The sequence below is a fragment of the Salvelinus namaycush genome, chromosome 18 (genome assembly GCF_016432855.1).
Source record: "Salvelinus namaycush isolate Seneca chromosome 18, SaNama_1.0, whole genome shotgun sequence".
Taxonomy (NCBI): Eukaryota; Metazoa; Chordata; class Actinopteri; order Salmoniformes; family Salmonidae; genus Salvelinus; species Salvelinus namaycush.
The window spans coordinates 26,928,241-26,950,235 of NC_052324.1; the positions used below are offsets into that span (position 1 = coordinate 26,928,241).

Here is a 21,995-nt window from a genome sequence, read left to right on the forward strand (position 1 = left end):
TGCGGAGATAAAAATCTATCTGTTCTGGATTAAATCAATTGTATTGTCTCAGTGAGCCCAGGATGTCTCTATGTACAGTACACTCAACAGACCGACATGTCAGTTCCAATGCATTATCTGTATTAACTTTATGTGTCAAATATGCAGCTTGTCTCTTGCTCTCCTGCTTCTTAAATAAAAGATGAATCTCAGAGAAAAAGTGCTGTATCTGCAGCTTGGCGTTGGCACCCACACAGGTGTGCCCACTTCAGGATCACCAGTTTACCACAATAAATATATATATATATATTTATCTTTTTTATTTTATTTTTAGGAGGTTGATCAGCTTTAATACTGCAGATAGATTGTAGCTTCCATCAATGTAATTGTCTGTATCATTTCAATCCCCCATATATTTTTGGGTAAATATATATATATATATATACACATACCCACATATATATAAACATGCATACATATACACATACATATACATACGTACATACATACAAATACACACAAAAAAATATATACATATATATATATATATATACACATATATATTTTTAAAATATATTTTCCTTTATTATTTCCAGCAAACCCTACCACCCCTCCCCTAATTGGAGTAAACTAATAAACAATAATACTTAGGCTTCTACTTCCAGCTTTTACATACTATATACATTTTACGGACACAATCTATTTTACATTAGTTATATTTTGTTTGTTTTTAGTCCTGGACTTCCTCTATTTCTGATGTCCAACCAGTTTGATTTATATTTGCCATATATTTGTAACTGCTATTTCACAAAAGTTCTGAACCTATATACATTTTACAGACCCTGTATGTTTTACATTGGTAATCTTGTTGTTATTAGTCCCACCCTTCAGCTCCATTCAACCCCTCCCATCTATCTCTTAACACCATCCATATTGGATTTCTATTTGCCATCTATTTTTCAACTGTGCTGGGATGTTTCACAGAAGCTCTGAACCTTTATTCTCCTGGTTTCTACAGATTGTAAATAGAAGATAAACATTTTTGCTAGCTCCGGGTAAATGTTGCAATTCTTCAGCCATTCCTGGACCTGTGACCAAAAATGAGCTACATACGGACAGTACCAAAATAAATGATCTAATGACTCTGCCTCCTCACAGCAGAATCTGCAGAGCTGGGAAGATTGTATCCCCCATATATTTAACATGTTATTGGTTGCAATAATTTTGTATAATAATGTAAATAGAAAAATTATAAGTTTTGAATCCAGTGTTGTTTTGCGTGTCAATTCATAAACCATCTGCCATGGAATAGGTACATTGAAAATCTCTTCCCAAATATTTTGCAATTTATATGGTACAACTGTCAGTTTTTTGGTCCTTAAATTACCAATTAAATTGGTATATGATTTTATTTATCACAATTTTCTTTAACCATTTTTGGTCTTTAATGCCACAAAACAATACTTTTGACACAACAATTGTGTCCTCAGTGAACCCACTTTAGGCAGTTGATTTATAGTCTATATTCTATGTATATTCTGTTTATACTTTCACATTCTGCAGATAATGCTGAAACAACAAGTGCAGCCTTGAGTTTACCAAGCAACAACACAACAACACACCAACGACACAACAATGACACAACAACAACAACACAACGACACAACAATGACAGAAAAACAACGACACAATAACGACACAACACCAACACAACAACATTTGAAAATACTATCATTCATATTCTGTATAAAACATGAGAGCCAATAGTTTTCTTCATATTAATTCATTTGAAATTTGTTTTGTCTAAATCCTTTGTAGCTGTGATGTTGATGTTAATGGCTTGACAGTTTGTAGCTGTGATACTGATGCTAATGCTAATGGATAGATAGTTGTCTGGAGTTGGCTAATGTTGGCTAGAGTTGAAATGAATTGTCTAGTGTTGTCTAGTGTTGTCTAGAGTTGCCTAGAGTTGCCTGGAGTTGTCTAGTGTTGTCTAGAGTTGTCTGAAGTTGGCTAGTGTTGTCTAGAGTTGTCTGAAGTTGTCTAGAATTGTCTAGTGTTGTCTAGTGTTGTCTAGAGTTGTCTAGAATTGTCTAGTGTTGTCTAGTGTTGTCTAGAGTTGTCTAGAATTGTCTAGTGTTGTCTAGAGTTGCCTGGAGTTGGCTAGTGTTGACTAGTGTTGTCTAGTGTTGTCTAGAGTTGTCTAGAGTTGCCTGGAGTTGGCTAGTGTTGACTAGTGTTGTCTAGTGTTGTCTAGTGTTGTCTAGTGTTGTCTAGAGTTGCCTGGAGTTGGCTAGTGTTGGCTAGTGTTGTCTAGAGTTGTCTAGAATTGTCTAGTGTTGTCTAGTGTTGTCTAGTGTTGGCTAAAGTTGGCAAAATTCATCTAAAGCAGAAACATCCTGGCAACATTTCAGTCTACATTTACCCTTCAGTAGTCAAGATGGAGGATTCTGGTCACGTACCCTGGATCCACACAAAGCCATAGAGAAAGTAGAACTTTCCCCCTGTGTTGGGCCCCGGGCGCCAGTAGGCCCGGCGGATCTCGTTGGTTTTCTCTGTGAAGCTGGAGTTCTGTCTGATCTTATAGAGGACATGAGGAGGCAGGGAGCCATCCCTGTTGGTCTGGAATATCACACCTGGAAGAGAGGGAGAGGGACATTCTATTACAGTGATATAGCTACAGTATATCTTTCACATTACTTCCTCATAATATGACATTTATTTTCTGACTGGAGGCTATCGGCATGCCACAGCTGCTGCCCTTTCAGTAATACCCATCTGACCCCAGCGACTGGCCATTATCTATTATCTGTTTTCACTGTCAAGCCAGAGTGCCTAAGACACATTTCCATTTTGTAAAAATGTAATGGACAATTAAGTTTTCATAACTTATGATGAAATAGAGTAGTCTCTCCAATTGAGTAGTTAATGTACAGTACTCACTGGCAAATACTGAGATGTTATCGTGGTAGGCTTGGTTCAGGGTATAGTTGACAATGCTGTCTTCATCAGGGAAACCCTTGAAGATATCCACACTGACCTGGAACAAGAAGAAGTAGAAAAAGACAAAACAAAAACTGTATTGATCTATTGTCCTTGCAGTCAAAGGAAAATGAATCTCTTGCCTTGTTCCCAACCCTTCTGAAATACACACACAGGTTGGAGAGGTTGGATCCCAGGTCTGCCACAGCGCCAACTGCCAAGAGCACAGGAACCGTCTATATCTGCAACACTAGTCCTTGCCCTATGGGCTCTGGTTAAAAGTCAGGGTACCATTTGGGATGTTTCCTGGGACTATTGAATGGAGCTTTGCGTGCTGTGTGGTACTGATTCTCAATGCTCATATTACTGTACGCCCGCTGTCTGTGGGACTGGATCAATGTACTCAAGTTCCATCGCTCTTCCTGTGTCAGTCTGAATCAGACCACCCATGTTTATGGTACCTCCTGCCTACATACAGGCTGTGTCTGAAATGCCATCCTATTTGCTTATATACTGTACGGTAGTGCACTACTTTAGGCCAGATCCCTCTTGGCTCTGACCAAAAGTAGTGCATTTTATAGGGAATATGGTGGCATTTGGGACACAACCAACGGCTCATCTCATAGACACTGACCTTGGACATGAAGTGTGTCCAGCCGCAGGCTGCGTCGTCGATGGTGTCCAGCTGCTCCAGCAGGGTGGAGGTGTTGGACAGGGTGTAGTTGCCATCCAGCAGCCCACGCAGCAGGTCACTGTCCGTCCCGTTCAGCAGCTCCGGGTGACCACGCAGGTTAGAGGTCAACTAAGAAGACGAGGACATCAGAAGTTGTGTATGTTGTGTTTATGTTTATGTTACAGTATGTGTACGTATGGGCTTATCAGGCAAGATAAGGACTGTATAAATGTACTGTGTGGGGGACAATAAATATTTAGTATTATGTGTATGCGTTATCTTATTAAATTATTACTGTGTGTTACCTGCTGCAGCCAGGCCAGCTGGTGGTGCAGCTTGCCCTCCTCCAGGTAGGTCCTGAGCTGGGCAGAGATGTTGAGCCACACCCTGGCGTAGTGAGTCACGTTCCCCACAAACGCAAATGTCTCATTTGCCTACACAGACAGCAAGCAATAGCACATGTCACCATCAACACAGAAGCTATGCCAGTCCTAGCTCTGGTCCAAGGTGTTACGTGTGGCTTGCTGGCACTAGGTTTTCTCAGCTAACACCCTGGACCAGAGCTATCCCAGTCCCATCACTGTATCCAGTTACTCTATCCACATCCTTTCAACCGTTGTTCCTTTTCTGTTGAGTCCTTTCTGTGGCCACTCTCTACACTCTCTGCCTCTCTCCCTCCCTCTCTAGTTTTAATCATTTCTCAGCCTCCATCCTCCAGTCCACTTGCTAAGATAAGAAATCAACTGTCTGCCAATAACAAACCTGTGGTAACTAGTGGGATGTACAGAGAAACAGAATCAATGGCCAGTTGTGCATATGTTGTGGTATAGCGAGACCTCCGGGGACTGAGGAGGAGCGTGATTAATCTAGCAGCTCATTGACTTCCTACACATCGTGCTCTAAACCAATATACAGAACATGCAGTTGAATGGTTAATGTGTTTAGGCTGGGAAACAAATGACCATGGGGTTCCTAATGAATTCACAACATGTTCTCAATACGCTGAGAGTCTAAAAGTGTCTGATAAATGACTTTGGGGTTCCCACTAAAGACCACATTCCCTTTTCTTCTTAATATGACTCTCAATCCCAGGAGGTTGGTGGCACCTAAATTACGGAGGATGGGCTTGTGGTAATGGCTGCAGCGGAATTAGTGGATTGGTATCAAATACACCAAACACATAATTTCCATCTTGCATACATATGCATTTCATAGTCAATTTCATATATTCTTTATCAAATTAAAATAGACAATATATAGCTGTATATCCTGCTAATGTTTAACCCAGCAACGCAAAAATGACATTCTGAACAACTCTATCGCAGAGGACACAGCATAGAAGGCACCAGTCACTGTATATACAGTGGGGCAAAAAAGTATTTACTCAGCCACCAATTGTGCAAGTTCTCCCACTTAAAAAGATGAGAGAGGCCTGTAATTTTCATCATATGTACACTTCAACTATGACAGACAAAATGAGAAAAAAAAATCCAGAAAATCACATTGTAGGATTTTTTATGAATTTATTTGCAAATTATGGTGGAAAATAAGTACTTGGTCACCTACAAACAAGCAAGATTTCTGGCTCTCACAGACCTGTAACTTCTTCTTTAAGAGGCTCCTCTGTCCTCCACTCGTTACCTGTATTAATGGCACCTGTTTGAACTTGTTATCAGTATAAAAGACACCTGTCCACAACCTCAAACAGTCACACTCCAAACTCCACTATGGCCAAGACCAAAGAGCTGTCAAAGGACACCAGAAACAAAATTGTAGACCTGCACCAGGCTGGGAAGACTGAATCTGCAATAGGTAAGCAGCTTGGTTTGAAGAAATCAACTGTGGGAGCAATTATTAGGAAATGGAAGACATACAAGACCACTGATAATCTCCCTCGATCTGGGGCTCCACGCAAGATCTCACCCTGTGGGGTCAAAATGATCACAAGAACGGTGAGCAAAAATCCCAGAACCACACGGGGGGACCTAGTGAATGACCTGCAGAGAGCTGGGACCAAAGTAACAAACTCAACTCGTCGTGTTTGGAGGACAAAGAATGCTGAGTTGCATCCAAAGAACACCATACCTACTGTGAAGCATGGGGGTGGAAACATCATGCTTTGGGGCTGTTTTTCTGCAAATGGACCAGGACGACTGATCCGTGTAAAGGAAAGAATGAATGGGGCCATGTATCGTGAGATTTTGAGTGAAAACCTCCTTCCATCAGCAAGGGCATTGAAGATGAAACGTGGCTGGGTCTTTCAGCATGACAATGATCCCAAACACACCGCCCGGGAAACGAAAGAGTGGCTTCGTAAGAAGCATTTCAAGGTCCTGGAGTGGCCTAGCCAGTCTCCAGATCTCAACCCCATAGAAAATCTTTGGAGGGAGTTGAAAGTCCGTGTTGCCCAGCAACAGCCCCAAAACATCACTGCTCTAGAGGAGATCTGCATGGAGGAATGGGCCAAAATACCAGCAACAGTGTGTGAAAACCTTGTGAAGACTTACAGAAAACGTTTGACCTCTGTCATTGCCAACAAAGGGTACATAACAAAGTATTGAGATAAACTTTTGTTATTGACCAAATACTTATTTTCCACCATAATTTGCAAATAAATTCATTAAAAATCCTACAATGTGATTTTCTGGATTTTTTTCCCTCATTTTGTCTGTCATAGTTAAAGTGTACCTATGATGAAAATTACAGGCGTCTCTCATCTTTTTAAGTGGGAGAACTTGCACAATTGGTGGCTGACTAAATACTTTTTTGCCCCACTGTACATACATACAGTATCAGTCAAAAGTTTGGACACACCTACAAATTTTTACTCATTTTATTTTTACTATTTTCTATATTGTGGAATGATAGTGAAGACATCAAAACTATGAAAGAACACAGATGGAAACATGTAGTAAACAAAAAAGTATTACACGGTAGCCACCCTTTGCATTGATGACAGCTTTGTACACTCTTGGCATTCTCTCAACCAGCTTCATAAGGTGGTTACCTGGAATGCATTTCAATTAACAACTGTGCCTTGTTAAAAGTTCATTTGTGGAATTGTTTTCCTTCTTAATGTGTTTGAGCCAATCGGTTGTGTTGTGACAAGGTATACAGAAGATAGCCCTATTTGGTAAAAGACCAAGTCCATATTATGGCAAGAACAGCTCAGATAAGCTAAGAGAAACGACAGTCCATCATTACTTTAAGACATGAAGGTCAGTCAATGCGGAATATTTCAAGAACTTTGAAAGTTTCTTTAAGTGCAGTCGCAAAAACCATCAAGCGCTACGATGAAACTGTCTCCCATGAGGACCGCCACAGGAATGGAAGACCCAGAGTTACCTCTGTTGCAGAGGAAAAGTTCAATAGAGTTACCAGCCTCAGAAATTGCTGCCCAAATAAATGCTTCACAGAGTTCAAGTAACAGACACATCTCAACATCAACTGTTCAGAGGAGACTGCGTGAATCAGGCCTTCATGGTCGAATTGCTGCAAAAACTCCACTACTAAAGGATACCAATAAGAAGAAGAGACTTGCTTGGGCCAAAAAACACAAGCAATGGATATTAGACCGGTGGAAATCTGTCCTTTGGTCTAATGACTCCAAATTTGAGGTTTTTGGTTCCAACCACTGTGTCTTTGTGAGACGCAGGGTAGGTGAATGGATGATCTCCGCATGTGTGATTCCCACCGTGAAGCATGGAGGAGGAAGTGTGATGGTGTGGGGGTGCTTTGCTGGTGACACTGTCTGATTTATTTAGAATTCAAGGCACACATAACCAGCATGGCTACTACAACATTCTGCAGCAATCTGGTTTGCGCTTAGTGGGACTATCATTTGTTTTTCAACAGAACAATGACCCCACACACTTCCAGGCTGTGTAAGGGCTATTTGACCAAGAAGGAGAGTTATGGAGTGCTGCATCAGATGGCCTGGCATCCACAATCACCTGACCTCAACCCAATTGAGATGGTTTGGGATGAGTTGGACCGCAGAGTGAAGGAAAATAAGCCAACAAGTGCTCAGTATATGTGGGAACTCCTTCAAAACTGATGGAAAGCATTCCAGGTGAAGCTGGTTAAGAGAATGCCAAGAGTGTGCAAAGCTGTCATCAAGGCAAAGGGTGGCTACTTTGAAAAATCTCAAATATTACAAATATTCTGATTTGTTTCACACTTTTTTGGTTATTACATGATTCCATGTGTGTTATTTCATAGTTCTGATGTCTTCACTATTATTCTACAATGTAGGAAATAGTACAAATAAAGTAAAACCCTTGAATGAGTAGGTGTGTCCAAACTTTTGACTGGTATTGTACATATATGCATTATAATGATACAGATGACAGAGTCTGAAAGAACATGATCATGTACTTGCCTTCTGAATGACTTTGTCCACCTGTGAGCCAACGGGAGAGTAGAGGATCTTGGGATTTGTAGTCATCAGATGCACTAGTAAACCCAGATTGCGCTGCTCTTTACTGGTGAAACCCAGAGAGCTCATATTCCCCTGCTTCAAAGCCTCAGGCTCAATGATCCTGGGGATAGACAGAAGACAGAAATCAACAACTTTAGACTTTACAGCATAGGTATAGAGCACAGGGTTTCCCTGCCCTGGTGCCAGCCCAGCTCTAACACACCTTATCAATTCCAAACATTACGTTCTTGTTTAGTTGAACTGGGGTGTTCTTATACGGCTGGAACAAAAGCCTGCATACCCTGTAGATCTCTAGCCTGGTCCCGGATCTGTTTGTGCTCCAGCCATTCCATTGCTGTCATGACAGTAAGTGACATGGGATTGGCATGATAGAACAAACAGACTGGCACTCAGGCTGATTGATCTCCAGTCAAAGAACAACAGCACGAGAATGATCCCATTACGAAGACACACACCTATCGTTCCCACACAGAATAGGCTGCAGCCCTGCCCACAGCTGTACAAAAGCAGAAAACTGTGAATGAGGATTCTCTTTCCCTTTCTCTTTCTCTCGTCCTCCACCCTCCTCCTCTCCTCCCTCCTCCCCAGGGGTCTCAGTGGTGTTGGGCCCCCAGGTAGTGGCGTTGCGGGCCCAGGAGGTGGTGGTGTTGGCGGGGGCCCCAGGGGCCGTATGACCCCTAGCACAGGCCCCCTTAGGGAGCAGGCGAGCCAGGCCTGACAGCAGGTCTACGTCCCTGACAAGCCTCTCCACGTCAGCCAGGTCTTTCAGCAGAGCACCCAGGTGGGACCGGGACAGAGGAGCCGAGGAGTTGACCTTCTCCAGACGCAGCTGGTGTGGAGAGAAAGAAAGGGAGAGTGGGAGAGAGCGAGAGGGAGTGAGAAAGAAGAGAAGAATCAAAGGAAGAGAGGAGAATGAAAGCGGTAGAGTACATAGATTTACTGAGGAGTCATGGACTGTCTGCCATTCCATACTCCACAGTGTTTACAGTATTTATTTGTGTTTGATGAGTGAAAAGCACTTCACCATCAGGGCAGGATTACTGAACGGGCATGCAGAGCAGGTGCCACGGGCCCCCGACATTCTCTCAGCCTCATGGCAAAATGTGTAGGATAGTATGAGATGAGCTATAAAGCAGCAAATGTGTATTTCTTCCCCATGGCAAAAAGTGTAGAATTACAGGAAATTAGCTTTGAAACTGCACCTCTTCTTTTAGCCTAATGACAAAATGTGTAGAAGAGCGTTGTAATACTGCACATTTTTCTCTCTGCACCATGGCAAAATGTGCCGGAGGTCCCCAGAGGTCCCCGGAAGGGCACGGAAGTCGGTGCCAAATGCGGTAGTCCGGCCCCGCGCACCATGGTGATTCCCAGTTCAAAGCAGCCTTTGAGTGTGCACCCTATTCTCTATTCAGTGCACTTCTTTTGACCAGGAACCATAGGGCTCAGGTCAAAGGTAGGGCACTGAATAGGGAATATGGTGCTATTTGAGACGAAGCCATTGTCTCTCAGTACTGTACCTTGTCAATGAGGCTGTGTGTCTATCTGGTCTCTCAGTACTGTATCTTGTCAATGAGGCTGTGTGTCATCTGGTCTCTCAGTACTGTACCTTGTCAATGAGGCTGTGTGTCTATCTGGTCTCTCAGTACTGTACCTTGTCAATGAGGCTGTGTGTCTATCTGGTCTCTCAGTACTGTACCTTGTCAATGAGGCTGTGTGTCTATCTGGTCTCTCAGTACTGTACCTTGTCAATGAGGCTGTGTGTCTATCTGGTCTCTCAGTACTCTACCTTGTCAATGAGGCTGTGTGTCATCTGGTCTCTCAGTACTGTACCTTGTCAATGAGGCTGTGTGTCTATCTGGTCTCTCAGTACTGTACCTTGTCAATGAGGCTGTGTGTCTATCTGGTCTCTCAGTACTGTACCTTGTCAATGAGGCTCTGTGTGTCTATCTGGTCTCTCAGCTCCTGGCTCATCTCTCCAAAGCGCTCAGTCCTCTGTCCTTCCGCGCCACCACACACTGTGCTGCGATAGGCCTGGAGCATGGACTGCTGCTTCTCAGGAACCAATAGGATCTTGCTCAGCTCACCAGTCCCATCCTCCCCACAAGTAAGCATTTCCAACATGGCACCAGTCAGGAGAACACCCTTCAGGGGGATTTTGTTTTTTTACAATCAACAGCATATACATTTCATCATCATCATCATCCTCATCAACCTCATCATCATCATCATCTTCTTCATCCTCATCATCATATATAGTATCAATTATTTCAATGGTATTCCTGTACAATAAAGGTCAGTGTTTCAATAGAAAAAAAGACAGGAGAAAGGAGGAATAGATATAGGGGAATATATCAGGTAGTGTACCTCCATCTCCTTCAGTCCCTGGGGATCGTAGCTCTGGCCTGCCCCTCCTCCTGCTAGGCCTAATGCCTGAGACATGAGTTTGAGTAGGCCCTGCCGATGGGCTGCTTTGGTTGGGTCTCGTAAAGCTTTGTGGATCAGTCCTCCGTCCAGACTATGCATGGCTCCCAGAAGCTTCTCCTGAAGGGAGGATAGTACGGGGATTACTGCAGAACTAATACACCCACTCAGATCGATTCAATTCAATGTAATATTTCCAATTAGCAGCCTACCTCCAGTTGAAGGATCTTCTCTGCAGGGGTTTGTGCGGTCTCTTCTGCCCCTTCAGAAGCATGACTACTCCCCTCTCCAGCTCTGGGGTACAGGCCAAATATCATGTTGAAGACCTACAGTTCAGCAGGGGGAGAGAGGACACATACATTCAGAGAACAGGATGCACACACACACACACACACACACACACACACACACACACACACACACACACACACACACACACACACACACACACACACACACACACACACACACACACACACACACACACACACACACACACACAGGTCTTTGCCAAATCTGAAATGTTGACGATCGGGTGTTCTAGTTTAGATGTCAAAAATGTGTTATTTAAATTGAAATATAACCAAGAGGAAAGATTCAGATTTGGCAGTCTATACTGACATTGTTTGTTACTTAATTGTTCATCAGTCATGTGACAACATTGGAATTTAAACGCTGCAACAACAAAAAAGACATCATTACTCTATAATAAAACACTTCCCGGGGGGTTGATGGGGACTGGGGAGGTACAGAGTGTGTGTGTGTGTGTGTGTGTGTGTGTGTGTGTGTGTGTGTGTGTGTGTGTGTGTGTGTGTGTGTGTGTGTGTGTGTGTATCTGTGTGTATCTGTGTGTATCTGCTTGTGTGCGTGCATGTGTGTGACAGGAGCACAGACCTCTTTGAGGTTGACAGGAGTGGAGAGCAGAAGGCTGGCGGTGTTATTGGGGAGAGACATATTCCTGACCAGAAACTGACGGAACACAGACTGGTTCTTCAACATACTGGCCACGGTGAACCCTGCAGGGGTAGAATCATTCAGCACAACCACAGAGAATATACTGAACTGCTTCTCCAGTAGAGATGGCACAGCACTCCATCAAAAACAGTGTATAACTCATTCAATAACTTGCAGCTGCTGTGTACAAAAATAAACTCATTAAATAATGATAAGATACCCACACACTGATGAATGTTCCCGTTGTTTTTATGTGCAACGTTTCACCCAGAAGTTCTTCATAAGACTTCAACAGGTGCTAGACTGAATTCCCCCCCCCCCCAGAAAAAGTAAGTAGCCACATGGCATCGAGCTTCAAAACAAACTGTACAGGTTGGACAAAGGACTGGTCGGACAAAGCCTGAACAGGTTGGACAAAGGACCGGTCGGACAAAGCCTGAACAGGTTGGACAAAGGACCGGTCGGACAAAGCCTGAACAGGTTGGACAAAGGACCGGTCGGACAAAGCCTGAACAGGTTGGACAAAGGACCGGTCGGACAAAGCCTGAACAGGTTGGACAAAGGACCGGTCGGACAAAGCCTGAACAGGTTGGACAAAGGACTGGTCGGACAAAGCCTGAACAGGTTGGACAAAGGACTGGTCGGACAAAGCCTGAACAGGTTGGACAAAGGACTGGTCGGACAAAGCCTGAACAGGTTGGACAAAGGACTGGTCGGACAAAGCCTGAACAGGTTGGACAAAGGACTGGTCGGACAAAGCCTGAACAGGTTGGATTGATTGAGATTGAGAAAAACGGTTGCAGAACCTATTCAAGTAAGTAAATATATTTTTTAAATGTTAAAAACAATGTATTAGCTAGCTAGCTAGGTCACGTTGTAAACTAACTCAACTGAGCTGCTAGCTAGCTAGGTCACGTTGTAAACTAACTCAACTGAGCTGCTAGCTAGCTAGGTCACGTTGTAAACTAACTCAACTGAGCTGCTAGCTAGCTAGGTCACGTTGTAAACTAACTCAACTGAGCTGCTAGCTAGCTAGGTCACGTTGTAAACTAACTCAACTGAGCTGCTAGCTAGCTAGCTAACCGTACACACTGTTTAGCCAAGTTAAATAAATATCATCAGCTAGCTAATTTCCTATTAGCTATCTATCTTGATGTAATCATTGTAAATTAAAAAGACAGTCTCCGACTCCAAATGCATTTGTCATAGCCATGAAGAGGGGACTACCAGTAAAATGAGAAGGTAGGCTACTGAACAGGGCAGGTCATTTGATGGGAGGACAATATCAAAATATTTAGCAGATCCAGTACCTAGAAGGGAAAACTTTGAGGACAGAGAGAGAATATCAACATAATATTCAGTCCTGTATAATTTAAATATAATGAAGCCTGTTTCTTTGATGTGATCTGTCCTCAAATATGGAAAACTGTTTGCAGATGAAGAGAGGTGCCAATGAATGTCCTAAGACTGAGACTAAGGGTGTATATATATATATATATATATATTCTATATATATCCTATATGCCATGGATTATACTGTATGTGTACCTATATTATTAACAAAATTACAGTTAAACGTCACACACAATGTATAAACATTTTCAAACTGGAGCTGGTCAACCCTGCTAGAGGTCTGTTGGGTGTGCAGGGTTCTGTTTCAGCCCAGTAATAACACACCTGATAATCAAGTGTGCTATTGCTGGGCTTTAATAGAAGTCTGCTCACTGAGTAGATCAGGGATCAGTGGAGCAAGGTTGACCACTGCTGGTATGATGAGCCTGTCCTGCACACTACCATTCCCTTAGACAAACTTCCATTCCTCATAATATTTTACTGTAAATGCCTTAAAAAAAATTGGGGGTTACTATAATTTGTTTTAGATGATTTTTCAAACAAGCATTGCCGTCTGTGTCGGCCAACACCTATACCATTAGTCTCCCTTCCTCCTCAAGTCACCAGCCTCCACTGACATTGAACCATCATATGTTATATTGAAAAGAATCCCCCTTCACATCTATTAAGGTTCAAAATACTATAGCTCCGCTAAACTGGGTCTGACACAAACTGACACACATACCTTGGCTGGTGTTGAAGCCGTTGTCCAGCGGGGAGGGCCCTGTGGACGTGCTGAGTCTCTCCAGGTGTTGTTGCAGGGACTCCAGCTCCTGGCCCAGTCCTGGCCTGTCTGCTGTGAACAGGTGGTTCTGTAACACCACATCACTAATCCGCTCCAACAACTGGGTCACACTGGGGGAGGAGGGAGAAGGGGGAGAGGGAGGGGCAGTAGGGGGGAGAGAGAGTCGAGCGAGTGAAAGGAAGGGACAAAGCGTGAGAGGGAAAAGACAGGTGGGAGGGACAAAAGAGAGAGAGAGAGGATAGTGCATTGAGAGAGGTGTAGGGTATAGTTCAAAGACACAATGACAGCCTTCTCCCATTAGGAGGAGCCCACACATCAACAGAGAGAGATTCATTGATTATATGCATACAATTACAGATTATGACCATTGTCCACTCCTGCCATTACTGTAAGTAAGACAGACAGACAGACAGACAGACAGACAGACAGACAGACAGACAGACAGACAGACAGACAGACAGACAGACAGACAGACAGACAGACAGACAGACAGACAGACAGACGGGCAGACAGACGGACAGACAGACGGAGAGGGATAGGGATAGGGATAGGGATAGGGATAGGGATAGGGATAGGGAGAGGGAGAGGGAGAGGGAGAGGGAGAGGGAGAGGGAGAGGGAGAGGGAAAACAGCTAGGACTGACTGACAGACAGACAGACAGACAGACAGACAGACAGACAGACAGACAGACAGACAGACAGACAGACAGACAGACAGACAGACAGACAGACAGACAGACAGACAGACAGACAGACAGACAGACAGACAGACAGACAGACAGACAGACAGACAAACAGAGAGAGGGAGGGAGAGGGAGAACAGCTAGGACTGACTGACAGACAGACAGAGAGAGGGAGAGAGGGAGAACAGCTAGGACAGACAGACAGACAGACAGACAGACAGACAGACAGACAGACAGACAGACAGACAGACAGACAGACAGACAGACAGACAGAGGGAGGGAGAGAGAGGGAGAACAGCTAGGACTGACTGACAGACAGACAGAGAGAGGGAGAGAGAGGGAGAACAGCTAGGACAGACAGACAGACAGACAGACAGACAGACAGACAGACAGACAGACAGACAGACAGACAGACAGACAGACAGACAGACAGAGGGAGAGGGAGAACAGCTAGGACTGACTGACAGACAGACAGAGAGAGAGAGGGAGAGGGAGAACAGCTAGGACAGACAGACAGACAGACAGACAGACAGACAGACAGACAGACAGACAGACAGACAGACAGACAGACAGAGAGGGAGAACAGCTAGGACTGACTGACAGACAGACAGAGAGAGAGAGGGAGAGGGAGAACAGCTAGGACAGACAGACAGACAGACAGACAGACAGACAGACAGACAGACAGACAGACAGACAGACAGACAGACAGACAGACAGACAGACAGACAGACAGACAGACAGACAGACAGACAGAGAGAGAGAGGGAGGGAGAGGGAGAACAGCTAGGACTGACTGACAGACAGAGAGAGGGAGAGAGGGAGAACAGCTAGGACAGACAGACAGACAGACAGACAGACAGACAGACAGACAGACAGACAGACAGACAGACAGACAGACAGACAGACAGACAGACAGACAGACAGACAGACAGACAGACAGACAGACAGACAGAGGGAGGGAGAGAGAGGGAGAACAGCTAGGACTGACTGACAGACAGACAGAGAGAGGGAGAGAGAGGGAGAACAGCTAGGACAGACAGACAGACAGACAGACAGACAGACAGACAGACAGACAGACAGACAGACAGACAGACAGACAGACAGAGGGAGAGGGAGAACAGCTAGGACTGACTGACAGACAGACAGAGAGAGAGAGGGAGAGGGAGAACAGCTAGGACAGACAGACAGACAGACAGACAGACAGACAGACAGACAGACAGACAGACAGACAGACAGACAGACAGACAGACAGACAGACAGACAGACAGACAGAGAGAGAGGGAGGGAGAGGGAGAACAGCTAGGACTGACTGACAGACAGACAGAGAGAGAGGGAGAGGGAGAACAGCTAGGACTGACTGACAGACAGACAGAGAGAGAGAGGGAGAGGGAGAACAGCTAGGTCTGACAGACAGACAGACAGACAGAGAGGGAGAGGGAGAGGGAGAACAGCTAGGACTGACAGACAGACAGACAGAGAGGGAGAGGGAGAACAGCTAGGACTGACAGACAGACAGACAGACAGAGAGGGAGAGGGAGAACAGCTAGGACTGACTGACTATGTGACTCACGTGGAGTTCTTGTACTGCAGGAAGCCAAACTCGTCCCTCTGGCCGTCGGGACACAGAGACTGCATGATGGGGATGATGCCTGCTGAGGTGAGGGGTGCTGCGCTGTAGAAGGCTGGACAGACAGGACGGACACCAGGGAGGGACAGGAAAAGGGACAGAGGGTAGGTAGGGAGAACAGAGATAGAGAGGGGTAGAGAGAGATAGAGAGGGATGACATAGATAGAGAGGGAGGGGAGAGATAGCGAGGCAAGAGAGAGATATATGGGACAAAGGGATAGTATTCACAGGAAAATCCCGGAAGAGAGGAGAGGGAAGAGAGGAGAGAGAAGAGAGGAGAGGGAAGTGGATTGAAGGATTGGTAGGGAAGAGGTTCGTTGGAGGGTTTGAATGTAGTCCAAAGACCAAAAAGGAGAAAAGAGAGAGGAGGTTAGAGAGAAAGCGAAACCCAGATCACCGATAACACACAGTCAGAAGCAGAGAAGAGGTACCCAGATGTCAGGGCTGAGACATACAGTGCTGTCATGTTAATGTCTGCTCTGGTTTGTCATCCACTCATAAACGGTGACTGCTGCTGGACACGCTTTCATCAAGCCTGGAATAAGAACTAGGTCCATGCTAATAGTGTACAATGGAATGGCCCATGTTTCCATGACTACCGTAAATAGTTTTTCTCACTCTTTTGTCTTTCAGCAGCAGTAGATCCATCCACCCACTGGGCGAGGTGCCTGGCAACAACAACACTCTCGATTCTACTTAATTATCCATCCATCCTTCACTCCCTCATATTACATGAATTCATCCCTTTGGACCGAACAAGAATCCTAGCTTATTAACAAATAGGCCTCTTTGAGAATGTCGGAGAGGTATAAAAATGAGTTTCTCCCTGTGATTATAAACATCGATCCATTTCACCAACGTTGCTTTATCCTAAGACTAAATCGCTGCCACTTACTCTGGTGCTATTACTGTCTTATTGAATAACCTATAGCAGTTAAAAACACCCACTGCTGAGCCAATTCCAGACAAAGTGAGCACTTCTCATAAATGGTCTAGGATGATGTTGCCCCTAGAGACACTGATCTAAGGTCAGTTTTTGGGGTTTCTCACCTCTGATGGTTATGGTTAGGTTGGGAGAGGGTAAACTGATCCTGGATCTGTGCCTAAAGGCAACTTGTATTTAGAGCTACTGAGTAATATCTTTAGTGACTGACTCTCTAGTGAAGGTAGTCTGTTTAAGAGAACAGTACCTGCCTCCCAAACGGCACCATATTCTCTACAATAACCATAGGAGAACCCTTTGAAGAACACTTGTTGGTTCCAGGTAGAACGCGTTTGGTTCCAAGTAGAAACGTTTTGGGTTCCTGTAGAACTCTTTCCACAGAGGGTTTTACATGGATCCCAAAATGGTTCTACCAGGAACCAACAAGGGTTCTCCTGGAGATAGCCGAAGAACTCTTTTGGAACCCTTTTTTCTACGAGTGTATATTTTGCACAATTTTTTACCAGGGCCCATAGTGCAATAAATAGGGAATACATATAGGGTGCCATTTAGGATAGTCATCCCCTCCCAGTTCAGACCTGACATCTGGTCCATTTAGGATAGTCATCCCAGTTCAGACCTGACATCTGGTCCATTTAGGATAGTCATCCCAGTTCAGACCTGACATCTGGTCCATTTAGGATAGTCATCCCAGTTCAGACCTGACATCTGGTCCATTTAGGATAGTCATCTCTGTTCAGACCTGACATCTGGTCCATTCAGGATAGTCATCTCTGGTCAGACCTGACATCTGGTCCATTCAGGATAGTCATCTCTGTTCAGACCTGACATCTGGTCCATTTAGGATAGTCATCTCTGTTCAGACCTGACATCTGGTCCATTTAGGATAGTCATCCCAGTTCAGACCTGACATCTGGTCCATTCAGGATAGTCATCCCAGTTCAGACCTGACATCTGGTCCATTTAGGATAGTCATCCCATTTCAGACCTGACATCTGGTCCATTCAGGATAGTCATCTCTGGTCAGACCTGACATCTGGTCCATTCAGGATAGTCATCTCTGTTCAGACCTGACATCTGGTCCATTCAGGATAGTCATCTCTGTTCAGACCTGACATCTGGTCCATTTAGGATAGTCATCTCTGGTCAGACCTGACATCTGGTCCATTCAGGATAGTCATCTCTGGTCAGACCTGACATCTGGTCCATTCAGGATAGTCATCCCTGGTCAGACCTGACATCTGGTCCATTCAGGATAGTCATCCCTGGTCAGACCTGACATCTGGTCCATTCAGGATAGTCATCTCTGGTCAGACCTGACATCTGGTCCATTCAGGATAGTCATCTCTGGTCAGACCTGACATCTGGTCCATTCAGGATAGTCATCTCTGGTCAGACCTGACATCTGGTCCCCCTCCACACACTGAGCTCAAGATAAAGTGACATGAGATCATCGAAGGTCCAATCAATGGTTAAGTAGATCAGTCAGTCAGAGCTAGCCTGGGTACCAGTCAGTCAGAGCTAGCGTGGATACCAGTCAGTCAGAGCTAGCCTGGGTACCAGTCTGTCACAGCTAGCCTGGGTACCAGTCAGTCAGAGCTAGCCTGGGTACCAGTCAGTCAGAGCTAGCCTGGGTACCAGTCTGTCACAGCTAGCCTGGGTACCAGTCTGTCACAGCTAGCCTGGGTACCAGTCTGTCACAGCTAGCCTGGGTACCAGTCAGTCAGAGCTAGCCTGGGTACCAGTCTGTCACAGCTAGCCTGGGTACCAGTCTGTCAGAGCTAGCCTGGGTACCAGTCTGTCAGAGCTAGCCTGGGTACTAGTCTGTTAGAGCTAGCCTGGGTGTCAGTCTGTCAGAGCTAGCCTGGGTACCAGTCTGTTAGTGCTAGCCTGGGTGTCAGTCAGTTAGAGCTAGCCTGGGTCCCAGTCTGTCTGTGCCATCATGCCACTCCTTAGACATGATAGGAAACAGATCTGGGCCCAGGCTGAATAAGAGCTAGCTCCAGCCAGATGTATGGTATAGCTATGTTATGTATACAGTATTTACAGTAGCATTTATTGTCACCAGTAACTGGTTATCACAGAAACACAGACACGTAGAAACATAGACAAACACACACAGAGACAACGTTCACCTTCAAAATTCTCACAAATCCCTTTAAAGGAATATTTTCACACAGACAGCCCAGTGACTTTGTTTGTCACTGTGACCGTGTGAGAGCAGTCACAGATCACATTTCGTATTTGCTCCCTGCACATGTGAGCCGGTGCATGTGCTTCCCTTGTGTGTTGTGTATATGTGGTGGGGTGCCAGTGTGTGCCTTACAGCGCTAACCTGGGCACAAAGCTTTTTAGCATTAGTAAGATGTGTGAAATAGGATCTGTTGGCTAGAGACAACATTGTAGACAGATCCCTTCCCAGTCACTGAGCCTATGTCACAAATGACAACCTTTTCCCCTGTGTAATGCACTGCCCTGGTCAAAAGTAGTGCCCTATAAAGGGAATAGGGTGCCATTTTGTATGCCTGAGACGGTGCTGACAACACAGAGACACGGACATCAGGGGGGGAGGCGCACACACACACTCACACACACACACAGTCATAGCTCGCGAGCACACACATACACACACACTTGTCCCACATCCCAGACAGGATTATAACAGGAGACCAAAGTCAGAGTCAAGGTACTCATAACTTAGAGATAATCATGAAGCCACAATGATAAAGACTTTGTCACTTACAGACTGATTCAGCATGCAGTGAACATGCATCATGAAGATAAGAGAGAGAGAAGAGAGAGAGAGAAGTGAGAGAGAGAGAAGGGAGAGAGAGAGCGAGAGAGGAGGGAGAGAGAGAGAACAGATAGAGAGAAAGAAGAGAGAGATGGGAAAGAGAGAGAGAGAGAGAGAGAGAGAGAGAGAGAGAGAGAGAGAGAGAGAGAGAGAGAAGAGAGAGAGGTAAAGGGGGAGAAGGGAGAGCGAGAGAAGAGAGAGAGAGGGGAGAGAGAGAGAAAAGAGAGAGGAGAGAGAGAACGGAGAGAGAGAGAAGGGAGAGAGATAGAAGAGAGAGAGAAGGGAGAGGGAGAAGGGAGAGAGAGAAGAGAGAGAGAGAAGAGAGAGAGAAGGGAGAGAGAGAAGAGAGAGAGAAGGGAGAGAGAAGGGAGAGAGAGAATAGAGAGAAGGAAGAGAGAGAGAAGTGAGAGAGAGAATGGAGAGAGAGAAGAGAGAGAGAAGGGAGAGAGAGAAGGGAGAGAGAGAATGGAGAGAGAGAAGAGAGAGAGAAGGGAGAGAGAGAAGGGAGAGAGAGAAGGGAGAGAGAGAAGAGAGAGAGAAGGGAGAGAGAGAAGGGAGAGAGAGAATGGAGAGAGAGAAGAGAGAGAGAAGGGAGAGAGAGAAGGGAGAGAGAGAATGGAGAGAGAGAAGGGAGAGAGAGAATGGAGAGAGAGAAGAGAGAGAGAAGGGAGAGAGAGAAGAGAGAGAGAGAAGAGAGAGAGAAGGGAGAGAGAAGGGAGAGAGAGAAGGGAGAGAGAGAAGAGAGAGAGAAGGGAGAGAGAAGGGAGAGAGAGAATGGAGAGAGAGAAGAGAGAGAGAAGGGAGAGAGAGAAGAGAGAGAGAGAAAAAGCAGAGGATCATAGAGTGAAAGAGAAGGAAAAAAAACGGTAAATGAAACAGGTGTGGATGTCTGTGGACAATGACAGTACATGACTAAACATGACAGTCACTAAACAGTAGTATGAATGACAACACTAGACACCAGTGTTTTATGCAACCAGACTTTCATTCAATGGCAGATTAGTAAAGCTCCATTTGTGCCTTGTACAACTGAACAGAAATACTGTAGGTGGAAATTCTATACAGCGTTACGTTATCATCTTTCACAACAACACACAGAGGCTGCGTCCCAAATGGCACCCTATAGCCTTTACAGAGGACTACTAAAAGTAGTGTACTGTGTAGGAAATAGGGTACCATTTGAGAAGCAAACATTCTATATTAAGACCAAAATGCATCCTCTACATCTGCAGGCTACAGCAGTGTTCCCTTCCTTCTAGAACTGCACAGTGGGACTGTCACTGAAAGTCTGGTTAGACTGATGTGTTGTGTTCAAACTGGTGGTGGTGGACTCCCCTTCAATAGTGAGCTGTAGCAACGGAGGATTACCACACAACCACAACACTGTGCCTAACTAACCACCAACCACCTCCTCACCCCCCTGGCTCCCTGGCATTAGCCTGGTCCCAGATCTGTCTCTCTCTCTGTAGCCTGGTCCCAGATCTGTCTCTCTCTCTGTAGCCTGGTCCCAGATCTGTCTCTCTCTCTGTAGCCTGGTCCCAGATCTGTCTCTCTCTCTGTAGCCTGGTCCCAGATCTGTCTCTCTCTCTGTAACCTGGTCCCAGATCTGTCTCTCTCGCTGTAGCCTGGTCCCAGATCTGTCTCTCTCTCTGTAGCCTGGTCCCAGATCTGTCTCTCTCTCTGTAGCCTGGTTCCAGATCTGTCTCTCTTTCTGTAGCCTGGTCCCAGATCTGTCTCTCTCTCTGTAACCTGGTCCCAGATCTGTCTCTCTCTCTGTAGCCTGGTCCCAGATCTGTCTCTCTCTCTGTAGCCTGGTCCCAGATCTGTCTCTCTCTCTGTAACCTGGTCCCAGATCTGTCTCTCTCTCTGTAGCCTGGTTCCAGATCTGTCTCTCTTTCTGTAGCCTGGTCCCAGATCTGTTCTCTCTTTCTGTAACCTGGTCCCAGATCTGTCTCTCTCTCTGTAGCCTGGTCCCAGATCTGTCTCTCTCTCTGTAGCCTGGTCCCAGATCTGTTCTCTCTTTCTGTAACCTGGTTCCAGATCTGTCTCTCTTTCTGTAGCCTGGTCCCAGATCTGTCTCTCTCTCTGTAGCCTGGTCCCAGATCTGTCTCTCTCTCTGTAACCTGGTCCCAGATCTGTCTCTCTCTCTGTAGCCTGGTCCCAGATCTGTCTCTCTCTCTGTAGCCTGGTCCCAGATCTGTCTCTCTCTCTGTAGCCTGGTCCCAGATCTGTCTCTCTTTCTGTAACCTGGTCCCAGATCTGTTTGTGCTCTTTCCAACTCCATTCCCGAAACAATGTTTGGCATGATGGCACAAACAGACTGGCACTCTGCAGTCTGCATCCCGTCTACTACTCTTTCATTT

At 45.4% G+C, this 21,995-nt stretch overlaps 1 protein-coding gene across 3 annotated transcripts in view; it reads right to left on the reverse strand.

The window, feature by feature from the left end:
* LOC120063278 (ATP-binding cassette sub-family A member 2-like) overlaps nucleotides 1-21,995 on the reverse strand; it is a 165,949-nt gene that overhangs the window by 81,575 nt on the left and 62,379 nt on the right. For 2 of the 3 annotated variants that reach the window (XM_039013558.1, XM_039013556.1), the window contains exons 3-15: nucleotides 21,950-21,952; nucleotides 15,839-15,950; nucleotides 13,528-13,697; nucleotides 11,391-11,512; nucleotides 10,709-10,822; nucleotides 10,440-10,616; nucleotides 9,996-10,217; nucleotides 8,531-8,904; nucleotides 8,016-8,175; nucleotides 3,940-4,068; nucleotides 3,596-3,763; nucleotides 2,923-3,019; nucleotides 2,442-2,615 (exon numbers count right to left, since the gene is read on the reverse strand). In XM_039013558.1, the coding sequence (XP_038869486.1) occupies nucleotides 2,442-2,615; nucleotides 2,923-3,019; nucleotides 3,596-3,763; nucleotides 3,940-4,068; nucleotides 8,016-8,175; nucleotides 8,531-8,904; nucleotides 9,996-10,217; nucleotides 10,440-10,616; nucleotides 10,709-10,822; nucleotides 11,391-11,512; nucleotides 13,528-13,697; nucleotides 15,839-15,950; nucleotides 21,950-21,952 (2,022 nt within the window). The remainder of the gene's footprint in view (nucleotides 1-2,441; nucleotides 2,616-2,922; nucleotides 3,020-3,595; nucleotides 3,764-3,939; nucleotides 4,069-8,015; nucleotides 8,176-8,530; nucleotides 8,905-9,995; nucleotides 10,218-10,439; nucleotides 10,617-10,708; nucleotides 10,823-11,390; nucleotides 11,513-13,527; nucleotides 13,698-15,838; nucleotides 15,951-21,949; nucleotides 21,953-21,995) is intronic. The other variant, XM_039013557.1, reaches the window with a different exon arrangement.